We start from the raw sequence: 13,949 nt of genomic DNA on the forward strand, positions 1-13,949 counted from the left end.
ATTTAATTCCATTATCCTAATAATTCACATTTGATTTTTAGAAAACGCAGCACCGCCAACTGCAATCCAACCCTAGAGCCATGCAACATATTCATCCAGAGTGCTTCGAGATTAACGCATTCTGGGTTGGGCACATATTTAAGGAAGTATTCAATACGTGCTGATTTGAGTCCCGCACATTGAATCAGAAGGTGCTCTAGTGTTACATCCCCAGAATCTAAATGACAAAATCTGCACTTTGATCCTATGGCTTGCGAAACTTGCCTGATAGTCAGAATCTGACCCGTCACCAGAACGTTAAAACGAAATCTCATAAATTCCTGTCTAAGCAATTTGCTTGGGAATTTTATGAGATATGGTTCCATGGTACCCATTTTTTGTTATTTACCAAGTGTGCATACAATTTTTTGCTAGAAACTATACTGACAGTCAGATTCCAATCCGCGTGCTGCAGGAGCATCTTAACCTTCATGGGATTATTGATAAGGAGGTCTTTTGAAACCCCAACTTCTGCAAGTGATTCTTGAGCCTTTCTCTAGTTCCCGTATGACTAGGAAATGGCCCTCGGCAGCTTCCAGGAAACGTCCCAGAATCCCATTCAAAGTGGTCTTCTTGCCCACCAACAATTTCCTATACAGCGATACTCTACGCCAAAGGATTACACTTGATAATGAGTAAAGCCCAAGTTCATATCGTATTGCTGCAAGTGGGACACACCTGGGGAGGTACCAAACCAGATATTAGCAGGCGCGCCTCGTACGTAAGAAATTTGTTTCTGAACCATAGGGGGGCCAATTCCATTCCGTAACACAACTGTGCAATAATCTTGTTACGATAAACTTTCACACACTGTAACAATACAAATTTTCCCTATTTATTATCCATTTTACGCAGTTGCGCAATCATTGGTGTAATCTTCTTATCCAAGAATGCACATAGATTGGTCCTGCTTACAAACTCAAATTGGATATCCCAAATAACAAAAAGCATGACATATTGTGAGTTTTGCGTGATCTAAAAACCATGCAAATCTGATTGCACATTTCTTATGGCTTAATTGCATAACAAAGGTTTTTGTGCGATTAATGACTAATGAATTTTCGCCTGTTTATTTCTTAAAAGAACGACGTACTGGCTGCAGGCCAATGAGAGTAAGGTCAAAAAGTAGAATATCAGCATATGCAGTCCAGACAATTTTCGTGCCCTCAACTTTGGGTGCTGCAAAGGATGCCCCTTCCAGGACCGGACCAACATCAGATATATACAAATTAAAAATGGTTGGCGCAAAAATGCATCCCTGTCTTACACCATTAGTTGTAATAATTTTTTCTGAGAGACTTCCCTCCATGTTAAGTCGAACCCTAATCTTAGTTTCAGCGTGAAGATGGTAAATGGATAAGAGCTGTGTGGGCATATTAAGGGCATAAAGTTTAGTCCATAAGGTTGCTCTATTTACAAGATCAAACGCGGAACTCAAATCTATTGATGCCAAGTAGATTGGTTGGCTATCTCTTAACCTGGTCTGTTATCTACATAATAGACAGGAGGAGGCCCCCAGCATCCGTGCCCACTGTCTTCCTAAATCCGAATTGCTGTGGAGATAGTATTGCCTCTCTATCCATCCAAGAATGAATAAATTCCAGGACCAGGGCCGCAAAGATTTTAGAATCAGCGTCCAAAAGGGCGATAGGTCTGTAGCTGGATTGCTCAGACCTATCGCCCTTTTTATAGATGGTACCAAGTAGGACAGATGCCAACTAGGAGGAAAAACCCTCGAAATAGTGATGTCCTTAAACAGGAGAAATAAAATCTTGGCCCATAAATTAGTTACCTTTTGAACACCACATTAGCAAGCATATTGGGCCCAGGGGCCCGCGAGGATGAGCATCTTAATGAGTCTTTGTATATCTGGCAATGAGAAAGGGATATTCCAATGACATACCAGGAGATGTGCCGGCACTGGCCAGTTGGCTGTGGGTTGATTGTATAAAGAGCCAAAGTGCCCTTCCCAGACTGCCGAAGAAATGCACCCCCCTTGTTCTCTGGCTTGGTTTTCACATCGCCCGTTGACCAGGGTCCAGAAATTTCTCATATTAGTTTTTGATAAAGCCTTAAGAATGCTTTCCGCGTCCTGCTGAAAGATTTTTGCTTTTAATGTCCGTACCTTGGTTTTCCATTTATTTTTGGCCTTTTTTAATCACTTCCACTAATTTTGGGGAGAGAGGCTGTTTTACTAGACAACGTAGCTCACGATTCCTATCTTTTTTAAGTTGGTACATATTTGGTTCAAAGACGTGTGTATGAGGGGGACCCTGTGTCTTGGGCCACCTGATCCCATTTGGCCCAAGAATCACACCCTTAACATAGTTATTGAAGTCCCCATGTGTATACATGCTAGTGATTTTTTTTCACAGCCATTGCTGTCCTATTCCTGGAAAAAAAAAACTTGTTTATTTTTTCAACATTATCACAGTGCCAATTGATTCTATTCCCTGCAGTGTTGGGCTTCATCAATGGATCTACATCCATATCAGTGGCCTCCGTCGATGCCTGAAGAGTCAGTTTAAGCATGTTGTGATCACTGACCGCAGAAGGTATAATCGTAAAATCAGAAAGGCAATCAAACACGTATTAACAAAAATATAATCTATGGTTGAGAATTCAGATCCGTTTGTCCAGGTATAACAATTGGCTTCCTTACTCAGTCATTTACGCAATTTAGACCCCAATTTATCAAAAAGTGATTCCACTGTAAACCCTGGACTTGTTTTCTCAAGGAGCCTGCATCATTGGTACCAGGCGCATACTCCCCAAGTGACCCCATTGAGTATAAACCTGCTTCAGAATTAAAATCACCCAGGATCACAATGTTCAAAACTTTACACAAAATTTGACATTCTTGTATAATGTCAATTAAAATGATAAATTTACTTCGGTCGAGTTCAGGACTCCAATAAACATTGACTATCAACAATTGACCAAATGGAGTGAGGGGGGGGGGAAGTGCAGCAACATGGCTATACAGCCCTTGTGCGGGGAGAAAAGCTTAAGGCACTTGAAAGGCAGTACGTTTTTGATGGCTATCCACATACCTCCCGATGGTCTCCCTCTAGCCTTTTTAACTGCAAGCTCCTGATGCATATAATACCCATCAAGCACTAGAGGAGCCAATGCCCAATCTCTTGAAGGCAGAAAATACTTGCTTCAAATAGCTGACTAGTACAAGAGGACTGCAACCTAAGAGATTTATTTCCCCGAGAGTTCCAGGATACCACTGTGTACATTGAAGTGGTCCATGGTTTCACATTTAGAGATTGAATTTTGGCTAAAGATTCACTCAATGATTGTACCAACAATTTCAACTTAAGATGTGTCCAGTTGTCCCTTCTCCAGTTTTTTTTTTTACCAATGAGTACATAGTGGTATTCAGTGAGCGGCACCCCCTGCCACCACCCCTCGGCTGATCAATCTGTTATTAAAAGGTTCAAGATCAAAACCGAAGCAGTGGAGTGCGTCAATTTCAGAGATTAGTAAATCCATGATGGCCTGGGAGTAGAATACGAGTCTAACATAATCAAACCTCATTGGGTGGATAAAATCCACCAATTTGTTGTCACCTGATGAAATCCTAGAGAGTCTGGGTATTTCACTAAAGAGGGATAGGACTCTTGGCCGATTTAGTGAAACTGGGCTGCCCTGGGGAAGCATACAATATGACATAATACTGGGGCAGTCAGTTAGGTGGGGTGTTCTCCAATCCAGTCTGAGACATCTTATTGTTAAGAGTTTGATTCTTCAATGTATAGGCACCATGATTCTCTCCCCCGGTTCTATATACGGGACCTTCGCGGAACTAGTCTTTTTTCTGTGGGACGTTATCAAAAACACTTGTCTCCACCCTAGATGGCATGCACTTTTCATCTTCTGTCAATTGCACAGCTTGGGCCAATTTCTCCCATTGTTTGGTTGGTTGATAATTATTGATTCTTTAAGAGATATTTCTAATTTCTTGTTGTTCACCCATCAAGTTTAACTTAAGTTTAAGGGGGTCAGGGCAGGGTAGGTTGGACCGTACTGCAGGTCCCTCCTTGTAAGTGTTTTTTTTTCTGGTGCCATGTGCTCAGCCATGTGGTCTACAAGGGGCTGGAAATGTGTGTTCACCTCTTCCCTCCCCTTGCAACCTGTTTCCACTGCCTGCTTCTGCCTGTATTTCTCTGCAAGCTCTGTGTGCACTTCTGGTCCGGCGACCCTCTGGTAGGACAGGGAAGGGAGTTGCTGGTATTCTAATGTCACTGTGAAATTGGGACACTTGTGATGTCGGCTGGAGCAGAAGCAACGCCCATCTGTTCTGGCCCTTGCGCAATAGGTGCAAGTTTTACTTTGTAGTAAAACTATTCAAGAGCTGCAGCAATGTATTTACAGGAATCCTGAATCCTGCACTGGTCTTGCAAACTTGTAACGATTCCTCTGGCAGTGTTGCTGAGGGGCTAAATGTATTCAGTACATCATTGAAGGATTTAAAATGCAGCAACTCCTTTCCCTTAAGGGGAAAGAAATTGCTTAACCCCGCCCTCTTTGCTGGGTGTGTCTGGCTCGAGAGAGCTTCATGCTCCTACCACCCTATGGTGATCTCTGGCTCCTTTTGGCACTGTCGCGCTCCGTATGTTCCACGATCTGTCTGGGGGATCACTTGGGCTAGATGCCGCTAAAGTAGTTCAGACTTCCTTCCTGAGAGCACAGCGTGCAGGGAAAAGAACACCTGTCAGGCCAAGGGCTCAGGCAAAAAGGCGGAACGCACAGCGGAGCTAGAGGGAAGAAAACAAACAAAGCAAATATTACTTACCGTTTGTTGACAATTCCAGTCCCTCTACCCCCTCCGAGACCCACAAGCTTACCTGTGTATTCCTTTTTTCCAGCGGAATACCTACTTGTGATAAGACACAAGACTGGGAGTGAGTGAAGGTCAGAGGAAGTGTTCTTTCTTGAAAGAAGGGGGATCAAAGACTTCCCCCAATATTAGATAAGTAACGTCAACAGCAAAGCGTCCACAATCCAATGAGTGAAAGCAAAATCCAATGTTCCGAAATCAAATGAGCAGGAAAAAACAGCAGAGCGTCCCACAATCCAAGGAGTGAAGCCAGGAGCCAAGTGTCCCAAGGTCCAAAGAGACAGAGCGATGCAGCGAAGCGTCCCAAAAACACCAACAAATGATGAGCACAGCAAAGCGTCCAAAAAAAAAAAAAAAAAAAGTCAAGCAAAAATTCACCGGGTGTAAACAAACAGCGCCGTTCTTGCTAGCGCGGTAACCAACACTTCAGGGAGAAATTAGAAGTGGTGTAAGATTTCTCGAACGCCTGGATGTAGGGTGTTTCTTTCTTCGCTCGGGGAGCGGATGGCCAGGAGCGATTGAGGAATACAGGGTTGAAGGGAGCCGGGAGCCAGACATGAGGAGCAGAACCCAAAGCAAGTCCGTTGTGTATTCCGTGGTCGAGCAGGGGAGGAGATCAAACGGAGGTCTAAGACAGAATCAGGATTCGGCAACCAGGTAAGCAAGGAATAGGGGAAAGAACAACTTATCCCAGGAGCGTAGCTCGCGCAACGGTTTAGGAGCACCGGCTTACTGGGGGCGTGGCCAGATATAGGAAGTGAATACAACGGAGGCGTGAAACGCACGCAAAAGAAAGTGAAAACGTTCCAAAGGATCCTTGCAGGCACGGTCCTCTTGGGAGATGTAGTTGTTTACCGGCGGTGGCGTCGGCGTTGCTGTAAACGCCACGGGCTTCTCCCCTGGACATAAGAATGCCCTAGGAAACCGGGGGGCGTGACAGACACCAACTCTTGGGTCTCCAGAGTGGTCCTTTCAGACCAGCACATGACTGCCCACAGGGGGGAGGTGATCTCGTCACACATGTGTTGTGTTTTTTCGTCTGTTTGTTCAGTTTCGTTTTTGAGGTGTTGGTTCCTCACTTTGGTGTCTTGTTCCATTGGCACATGTTGGTGTCACTCTTGACATGCTTTCATCTGATCGTTCTATAGTGTTTTATTCACTTTAAGCATGCTTTTATATGTAAAACCCAATGCAAAAGCAACCTTTTGTAGTTTAGCTTTTCCCACATTAAATTGTTCAGGAAATGTCACCTAATTCGGCAGGAGTGAGTTATAGCCAGGCCAGCTACTTGTCGAATGTGGTAAACCTTCATGTAAGACATCACAAGTTAGAGGAAAATGATTGTTCCTTTTCCTACGTAGTGTTAAGTAACCCTTGACTATACATTCACACAAACAGAAATTCCCTATAGAAGGACTAGTCACTAAAAAGGAATATGGAATATAAATGGGGTAATAAGAATATAGAAGGGGTAAAATAAACCTTTCATAACCGGTCCTCTGTTGTGTAGAATTAGAAGTGTATCCTTAATCAAACAACAAAATAATAGAATTGTGCACTATTTCTCTTAAGGGTGTCTTTCTATTAGATCGCATTTTTAGGAAACCTATGGAACTAAAACTGGGCCCCTCTTCTGGAGCTCTCAGCTACTTGATTTTTCTGTCTTCTGATAAGTCTGGTTTGGTTCTATCACGTTGCAGGTTTGTGCTTTCTGGCCCGTTTTGATTTCAAATAACTGCTCTGCTCATGAATTATGCAAGTTCCTTTGTGTCTACTCTAGTGCTTCATAGTAATATGCATGCAGTTATCTAAAATATTGCTGTCTCATCCCTAGAGATAACGAAATAAAGAGTCTTCAGAAGCTCAATGTCGTTTGTGCTGGGATGAGCAAGAATCAGATTGACTTGGGAACACTGCATGCCTATGTGCAAAAAAAGAAGAAACAACTAAAAGGCAAGTACACAGCAATTTATGCAAAACAGAACCTTATGGAAAGAACTGGGGAAGAATGGAGATATGGGGTCAGGGCCAGGATTATTCCTCTGCGTCCAACAGCGGAGACTCCCCTGAGGAGAAGAAATCATGACCACACGTTTTCACTGTGCTGACATTCACAGTGCAGGTATTAACCTGCTGAATTTGTGGCACAGGCCTTTACTGCATTGCCAATTGCAGCGCAGCACTGGTCAGTGGCTGGATTGGGAAGGAAGAGGGTGGGGGGGGGCAGTGGAGGGGAGCTGGAAGCAGGGAGACTGGCACAGAGCGGAATGGAAGTTGAGGTTGTGGTTCAGGAAACAATGATGGGGAGTGAACTCTTTGAACAAAGTATGACAAATGGCATGGATTATATTTGTATGTGTAGTTGATGATCTGTTCAGTTCATAGTTAATTTCTGAAATTCCTTCCACAAAACTGATAACAACAATAAACATAATTCCAAATAATGCAGATTAAAAGAGAAAATCTCATGCACAAAAAAAAAACACTGGACCGTAAATATCCTCTGGATGTAATTCCGGCATAACTTGTTCCAAATGGGTCTTGATGATGCAATAAAAAGGACTGCTATCAATGTAGTCTCAGCCAGTAAACGGTAAAACAAAGTAGGTTTATATTGAATGAAATGTAACTGTGTTACAGCAATCAGAAATGGTCTCCTTGTAGATTCATAAACTGGACAGAAAAAATATAAATGCACCTCCTTCAGAGCACCATAAAGTAAACAATTAGTTACTCCGATCCTTGGGGAGCCCAATATGTATTAACAGCTCTGAGTTGTAGTGCATCAAACTGAGTCCTTGTGATAAGACCACATTCAAATTTATATTTGGGCCAAAGTGAATGGCCTGGTATTTTTCCTTTACCAGATGTTTCGTATTCTGGGGTTTTCTTCAACATCCTTGCGGTTTAGCAGGCTTTTAGAGCAGTTTTGATATTTGTGAGAGGCTAGCCACAGATTAGCAATAAGCTGCAAGGTGCACCAATTTTACAAAAATTGTTCTTGATGTGATGCAACCAGGGGCTTTAGGATTAATTTACTTCAGAAGATAAGATGTGGTTCAAGATTAGTCTCCTAAGAGTTGCTTTCTTGGTCACCTGTATTCTTAGCCAGTTGTGAAGCAAGCATATCCTCATTTTCACAATTCGTGTGGCACTGAATTTGCCTTTTATTAAGTGCTAAAAGAGGAAGACCCAAAAGGGGCTTTAAGTAGCTATTTTCCACAATGCCTAGTTTAGAGTAATTGGAAAGCCCCCAAATACGTGCGCTGTATCAGACCATTGCTTTGGGCTTGGCATTGTACATTTTCAAACGCGCATCTGAACCGGCTAATTATGGCCTCATCACTATCTGAATGTTTCTTACTTTGTAATTATTTAAGCCTTTTCACAAGTCTGATCTTCTGATGTATTAATTTTCAGGGCATATAAATCCAAAGGGCTCAATGGTTTCCACAAAGTTTGGACAAAAAGGGCAGTTGTCATTGTTATTGGCCCTGTATCGTTTTGACCACAGAGAATTCTTAGGCAGAATTTAACATACTATCTTATGTGCACTGAGTTGCATCTAGATAATTGCCATCACTGCAGGCCCTTTTCTATCGAAGGTATTCAGAGCCCAATTTGCTGGTTAGACATTTGTCACGTTTTCTCGTGTGCATCTGTTTTATAGTGCTTTCACCTCTACATTATTTTTTTTATTTTGACATTTAAGTGCCCCTAACCTGGAGGCATCTAGGTGCTGGTTACCTAAGACTGGCGGTTACAGTAGTTCAGTATTGTTTTCAGTTGCAGTCATTACTCGTTACATTAGGTTATAGTGTGACATAACATGACGGGTAGGGTTACAGTTTTGCAGGTTGAGTTTCTTCAACTGATAGTAGTAGTTAACGTTGGGCATAAGAGAGAATGTGTATAGTACTTGTGCTTTATTTTGGCAGAAGAACCAGAGGGAGGGATCTGATCTCAGTGCTAAGGGCATGGCATTACATTGTTTGTCTGCAATCACTGGGAAGCTGCAGCCTGCAGCTTTTTGGCGTCTGTAGCGAGGGATGTCGAGGCAGAAGGAATAAGCAGATAGGGTAGGCCTGTTGGACTGTACTTTGGACATTTTATTAGCTAGATAGATTAGGGCACTGTTTGAAAGACATTTATTGGAGATAGTGTTTTGAATGTTGTATGTTCCCGGACTGGGAGCCAATGGATCTTGCGTCAAGGTGTAGAGCGCTTTTTTGGGAATGTTGAGGGCTGCTCTTAAAGCATTGTTCGGGATGATTTGTAGCTTGTTAATGTTCGGGGAGTTGGATCGTGCAAAGAGGGAGTTGCAGTAGTCAGTCCTTGACAGTAGAAGTGCTCTAGCCAGGGTAATGCAGTTGTCTGTGTACAGGAAGGGTCTGCTGGCAGTGATAAGTTTGGCAGTGTAGGCTGCTCCTGACGCAATAGCGTTGACTTGCTTTGTCAGGGAGAGTGACGAGTCGAGAAATCCTAAGGTTTTTACCTCTTTCACTGTGGTGATAATGTCGCCGTCAATGGTGAATCTTTGGTAAGAGTTGGAAAGGTTATGTGGACGGGATTGACTGCCAATTAGGAGTAATTCCGTTTTCTCATCAAGGCACAACTCATGTTGTGCCATCCAAGCTTGGATAGTGTCTTGGTGAAGACTTTGTACAGTGTTGGAGAGACACAGGAGCCTGGGGCGTTGGGTGGGGGGGGGGGAGGGGGGGAGAGAGAGACTCCACAGATAACTGTGGCTGGAGGGGCTGCTGCGGTGGTTGAAAGTACTCTCCTGGTGCGGTTGGATAAAAAGGATTTGATCCACTTGATGGTGTTGGCAGAGAGGTAGGCAACTGTGGTTAGGTGTTCCTAAAGTACATTGTGGTTTACCAGGTCAAAGGCTGCTGAAAGGTCAAGTAGGAGTACTATGGCCATATTGCCATTGTCTTTAATCTCATCCATTTGGATTTTAAGATCCAAGAGGGCAGTTTCTGTTCCGTGACCAGGGCGAAAACCAGACTGGCGGAGGGCGTGGAGGTTGTGTTTCCAAGTAGTTTTGTATTGGCACATATGCCACTCTATCCAGAATTTTCAAAAGGAAGGGTACCGTGGTGATGGGGCGGTAGTTGGTGGGGATGTTGAGTCGAGTGTAGGTTTTTTGAGAAGTGGCAGTACCCATGCTGCTTTTCTGGTACATTGCTAGAGGAGAATGAGTTGATTAAGGCTGTGATGAAAGGGGCAATCTCCTCAGCGCAATCTTTGAGAGAGGCTGGACAGATGTCTCCTTGGCATCTTGACGGTATCAGGCCATTGATGACTTCTGTGAGGGTTATAGGGGTGAATTCGAATCTCTGCAAAGGCGTGGTATGTCCCTGGTCTTGACAGCTAAGGCTATTTTAGATTTTTTTTTATATAGGTTTTTACCTATGCAAGCATTTTCAGGAGACCACATGTCTTTACTGATGGTCTTGCATCATTTATTTTGTGTGTAGACTTTCTTTATTAGCAAATGCTCTGAAGTAACATCAGTATGTACTAAACGTTTGCAGTTGCCATTACAGATCAGACTCTATGCTGTCTCTTTGGAGCATGAACTATACAAATTCAAACCAATTGAAAAATGACTGTGGCAAGGACGGCTCTCTTAATACAAAGCAAAGGCAGAAAAAAGAAAGGTTGTTCATTCCACGCAAGTATGTTCTAGCATTCAACAAGTGTCTAAAATAGTGGTGTTCTCATTCATGAAACAGAAGCAAAACCTTCAAGAATTTTTGGTACGTTCCAAATGCCAATGCACACACCTTTTCCTTTGCCAACACTCCCGATACCCTCACCCACCATAAAGACACCCCCGGGCCCTCAGTTTTCCATTGGTGGGCCAGGACCATCCTGGCAGTGGTTGACATGTGTGTAAGCTTGCTCTGGGTCCACTGGCTGCATAAACATCTCCTCTACTGCCCTCCGGAGTATTCCCACCAGAGAGGGATAATTGCACCCCTATGACATCTTTACTGTGCTCCTAGATTTCTTTCCAAAAACCTGCACTTTTGGGCAAGACCAACACATGTGTTGAAAGTCCCCGACCTCCCTAAAGTTCTTCCAACATAGTGGTGAGTACTGCTGATGGATTCTGTGAGGTATCTTCGAAAACCTAGCTTATACGCTGCTTCTTTAATCGTAGAACACCTAGATGCCTTGTGAGCCGTATGCCAGATTTGGCTCCCCACGTTTCCACAGGAATCGCGGCTCCTCAAGTCGCTGCCTCCAACAACAAATAGAGCCATGAAACCCTCTTCGGAGCCATTCCTTCCTTTATTGCTGTTTCCATTCTGGTCGGTGGCCTTGTACCCGCAGATCTAAACCCTCTATGAAATCCAGTGCCTAATCTGTATGTAATGAAATCACTCCCTTTTGCCCACATGGAATTTTAATTTCATGTCCTCAAATGAAAGCAGGGAATAATCTTTATACAGTTCCACCAATATCAATGAGGGGAATGGACTCCATCCCTCCCAAAACCTGTTTGAACAACCAGGGCTAAAGTCAATGTTATGTCTCGCCAGCAAATAGGGGCCCAATACAGGAGCTCAACCCCTCCGCTTCGTGGTCTGATTGCTGGGTATTCACATACTTAATCGAAAAACATTTGAGATTTTTCGATTTGACCAAATTATTTTGATCGTTTTTTGGTCAAATTAAATAAATACATGGGATGGGGGAAGGGCATAGGTTAAGGTGGGGGTGTCGTGGGGGTCTCCTGCCCCCACGATACCCCCACCTTAACCTATGCCTGAAAAACAACCAAATGAAAATAAGTCAAATTGGAAATATTTTTGACCAAGTAGACCTAAACCGATTGCAGTACGGCAGGGCGCATTAAGTCGCTTCCAAGGCCCCCCCCGACCCCTTGCCAATCATGCAGGAGCGCTCCGAAATGACAAGGAACTCAGCGCTATGGATATGGCTCCCTGCTCCAGGCTGCAACACCCATCATGCTATCCTCCGTTGCCCATTCCAGCATAGTAGCAATTTGCACCGCAATCCAATGTCTGTAAATCCCAACGCACCCAAGAACGTAGGGGGCATCAACTCGCCGGGAAACCCATGGCTGCTGCTTCTGCCATATAAAGGAGGGTTTCTTTTCGTAGCGTTTGAATCAGTGGCGCTGGTACAGCAACCAGAAGAGTTCACCACATGTGTAAACCTAGATAATGTAATTTTGAGTGTTGTAATGCGGGCGAACAACGTAGTTCCTAGTGTCTGACATAGCCCATTGAAGCTGAAAATCTGCTCCACCCCTCCAATTCCTCTGGGCTTTCGGATATGTTAAGCGCCTTAGATTTTGCATAGTTGATCCTAAATCCTGACACCCTAGCAAATTCTGTTGGTACCCTCATTACCTTTGCAAATGAGCGGGAGGTGTTGCAGAGAAATAGCAGTGCATCATCCGGATACAAGGCTATTTTGTGCGTGTTTTGACCCTGCCGCATGCCCAGTATCCCTTTATCTTGCCATATTGCGTTGGCCAGTGGCTCCATCGCCATTGAGGGGAAAGAAGGCACGTCTGTAATGTAGCCCGCCTGATGGCAATCTCCCATGACAGATGCCCATTGACCACCAACCTCATGGATGGGATTTGAATATTTGTACGAACCATTCGGATAAAGGCTGGACCACAGACGAAGGCCTCCAATGTACTCTGCAGGTAAACCCAATCCATGCAATCGAAGGTCTGTGTGGCATCTGGGGCAGCAATTGAGAATTTGTGCCCTTTCAGTCTACCCCAGTCAAAAACATTTACCGGCCTCCTAGTGTTATCCTGAGTGCGCCAACTCGCTATAAATCCTGCCTGATCAGGGTGAATGATTTTAGGAAGAATCCCCATTAAGCACCTAGCCAATATCTTTGCTTTAATCTTTGCATCGTTAAGCGATATGGGGCAGTAACTACCACACTCCGTTGGGCCCTTAAGAAGCAATGTTGTGGTGGAAATACCCATGTCCGTGAGATCAACCCATTTTCTCTGATTACATTAAATAGTTTTGTTAATAGCGGTATCAGCCAAGGACTGAAAGCCTTCTAGAAGCTGTTCACGAACCAGTCAGGACCTGGTATTTTGTTAGGTGACTTTACCCACTTCCTCCAGTGTGATCAGGCTTTCCAAGGTTTCACTTTCCTCCCCAGACATCTGGCGCAAGTTTGCTCTCTGCATAAAAGTGCTTCTTATTCCCATTACAATAATATGACTGTTTGGTTTGGAGCAACATCTGGGCAACTTTCTAAAGTACCCTCAGATTTCATTATGTGCGTGGCCCTTTGCGGCGACCCCCACCTCTTTCTAAAAACCACCTGCACCGAATCTCGTGCCCCATGAACGCAGCAGTGGAGATGAGCCCCCCCCCCCGAAACACCACCTTTGCAGCATCCCAAACAACTCTCAATCCACCAACCCCCCGTCTCGTTCTCGAGAAAATAGTTACGGATGGCATCCTCCATATGTGCCCTGAGTGCTATGTCCCTCGGTACTTATTCATTCAACCTCCAGGGTTTCCCTTCCTTTGGTAACACCACCCCTCCCCCAACTCAACCTGCACCAAAAAGGGGGAATGGTCAGAAAGGTGGTACCAAAAGTCCTATATCTACAGAAATGACTGAGGATAAGGGTAGCCGAGACCATCACCATGTTGATTCTGGAGAAGCCCCCATGTACGGCTGAAAAATGTGTATAGTCCCTTTCTTCCTGATGGAAAAACCTCCACATTTCATTAAGACCCAGCTCCCTTGGAAACCTTGCTAGTTCCTGTCTATCTATTTTCATTAGGTGCTGGAGGCAGCTTTTTATTGATCCTGGGATCTGTTACAATTGAAGTCTCCACCCACCACCTAGCCCTCAGTCAGACCACAGAGAATCAATAATGGCAACAGGCTACCCCTCAGTGTTGTGACAATAAATGCAGTAATCGCAACTTGTAAATGCAGTTCAACAAATAACTGCTGAGATACCCTCCCTTCTGTAAAATACATTTTATTGAAACACAACAAAAACTGAATTAAAAAGCATTGCTTGAAT

The 13,949-nt window shown here is 44.0% G+C and overlaps 1 protein-coding gene across 2 annotated transcripts in view; it reads left to right on the top strand.

Annotated features, from left to right (window-relative positions):
- Window positions 1–13,949, top strand: part of LOC138521765 (E3 ubiquitin-protein ligase TRIM39-like) — an 840,082-nt gene that overhangs the window by 445,203 nt on the left and 380,930 nt on the right. For both annotated transcript variants that reach the window (XM_069634831.1, XM_069634832.1), the window contains exon 5: window positions 6,723–6,841. In XM_069634831.1, the coding sequence (XP_069490932.1) occupies window positions 6,723–6,841 (119 nt within the window). The remainder of the gene's footprint in view (window positions 1–6,722; window positions 6,842–13,949) is intronic.

This window comes from Ambystoma mexicanum, chromosome 13 (assembly GCF_040938575.1).
Source record: "Ambystoma mexicanum isolate Mex_15411 chromosome 13, UKY_AmexF1_1, whole genome shotgun sequence".
NCBI lineage: Eukaryota > Metazoa > Chordata > Amphibia > Caudata > Ambystomatidae > Ambystoma > Ambystoma mexicanum.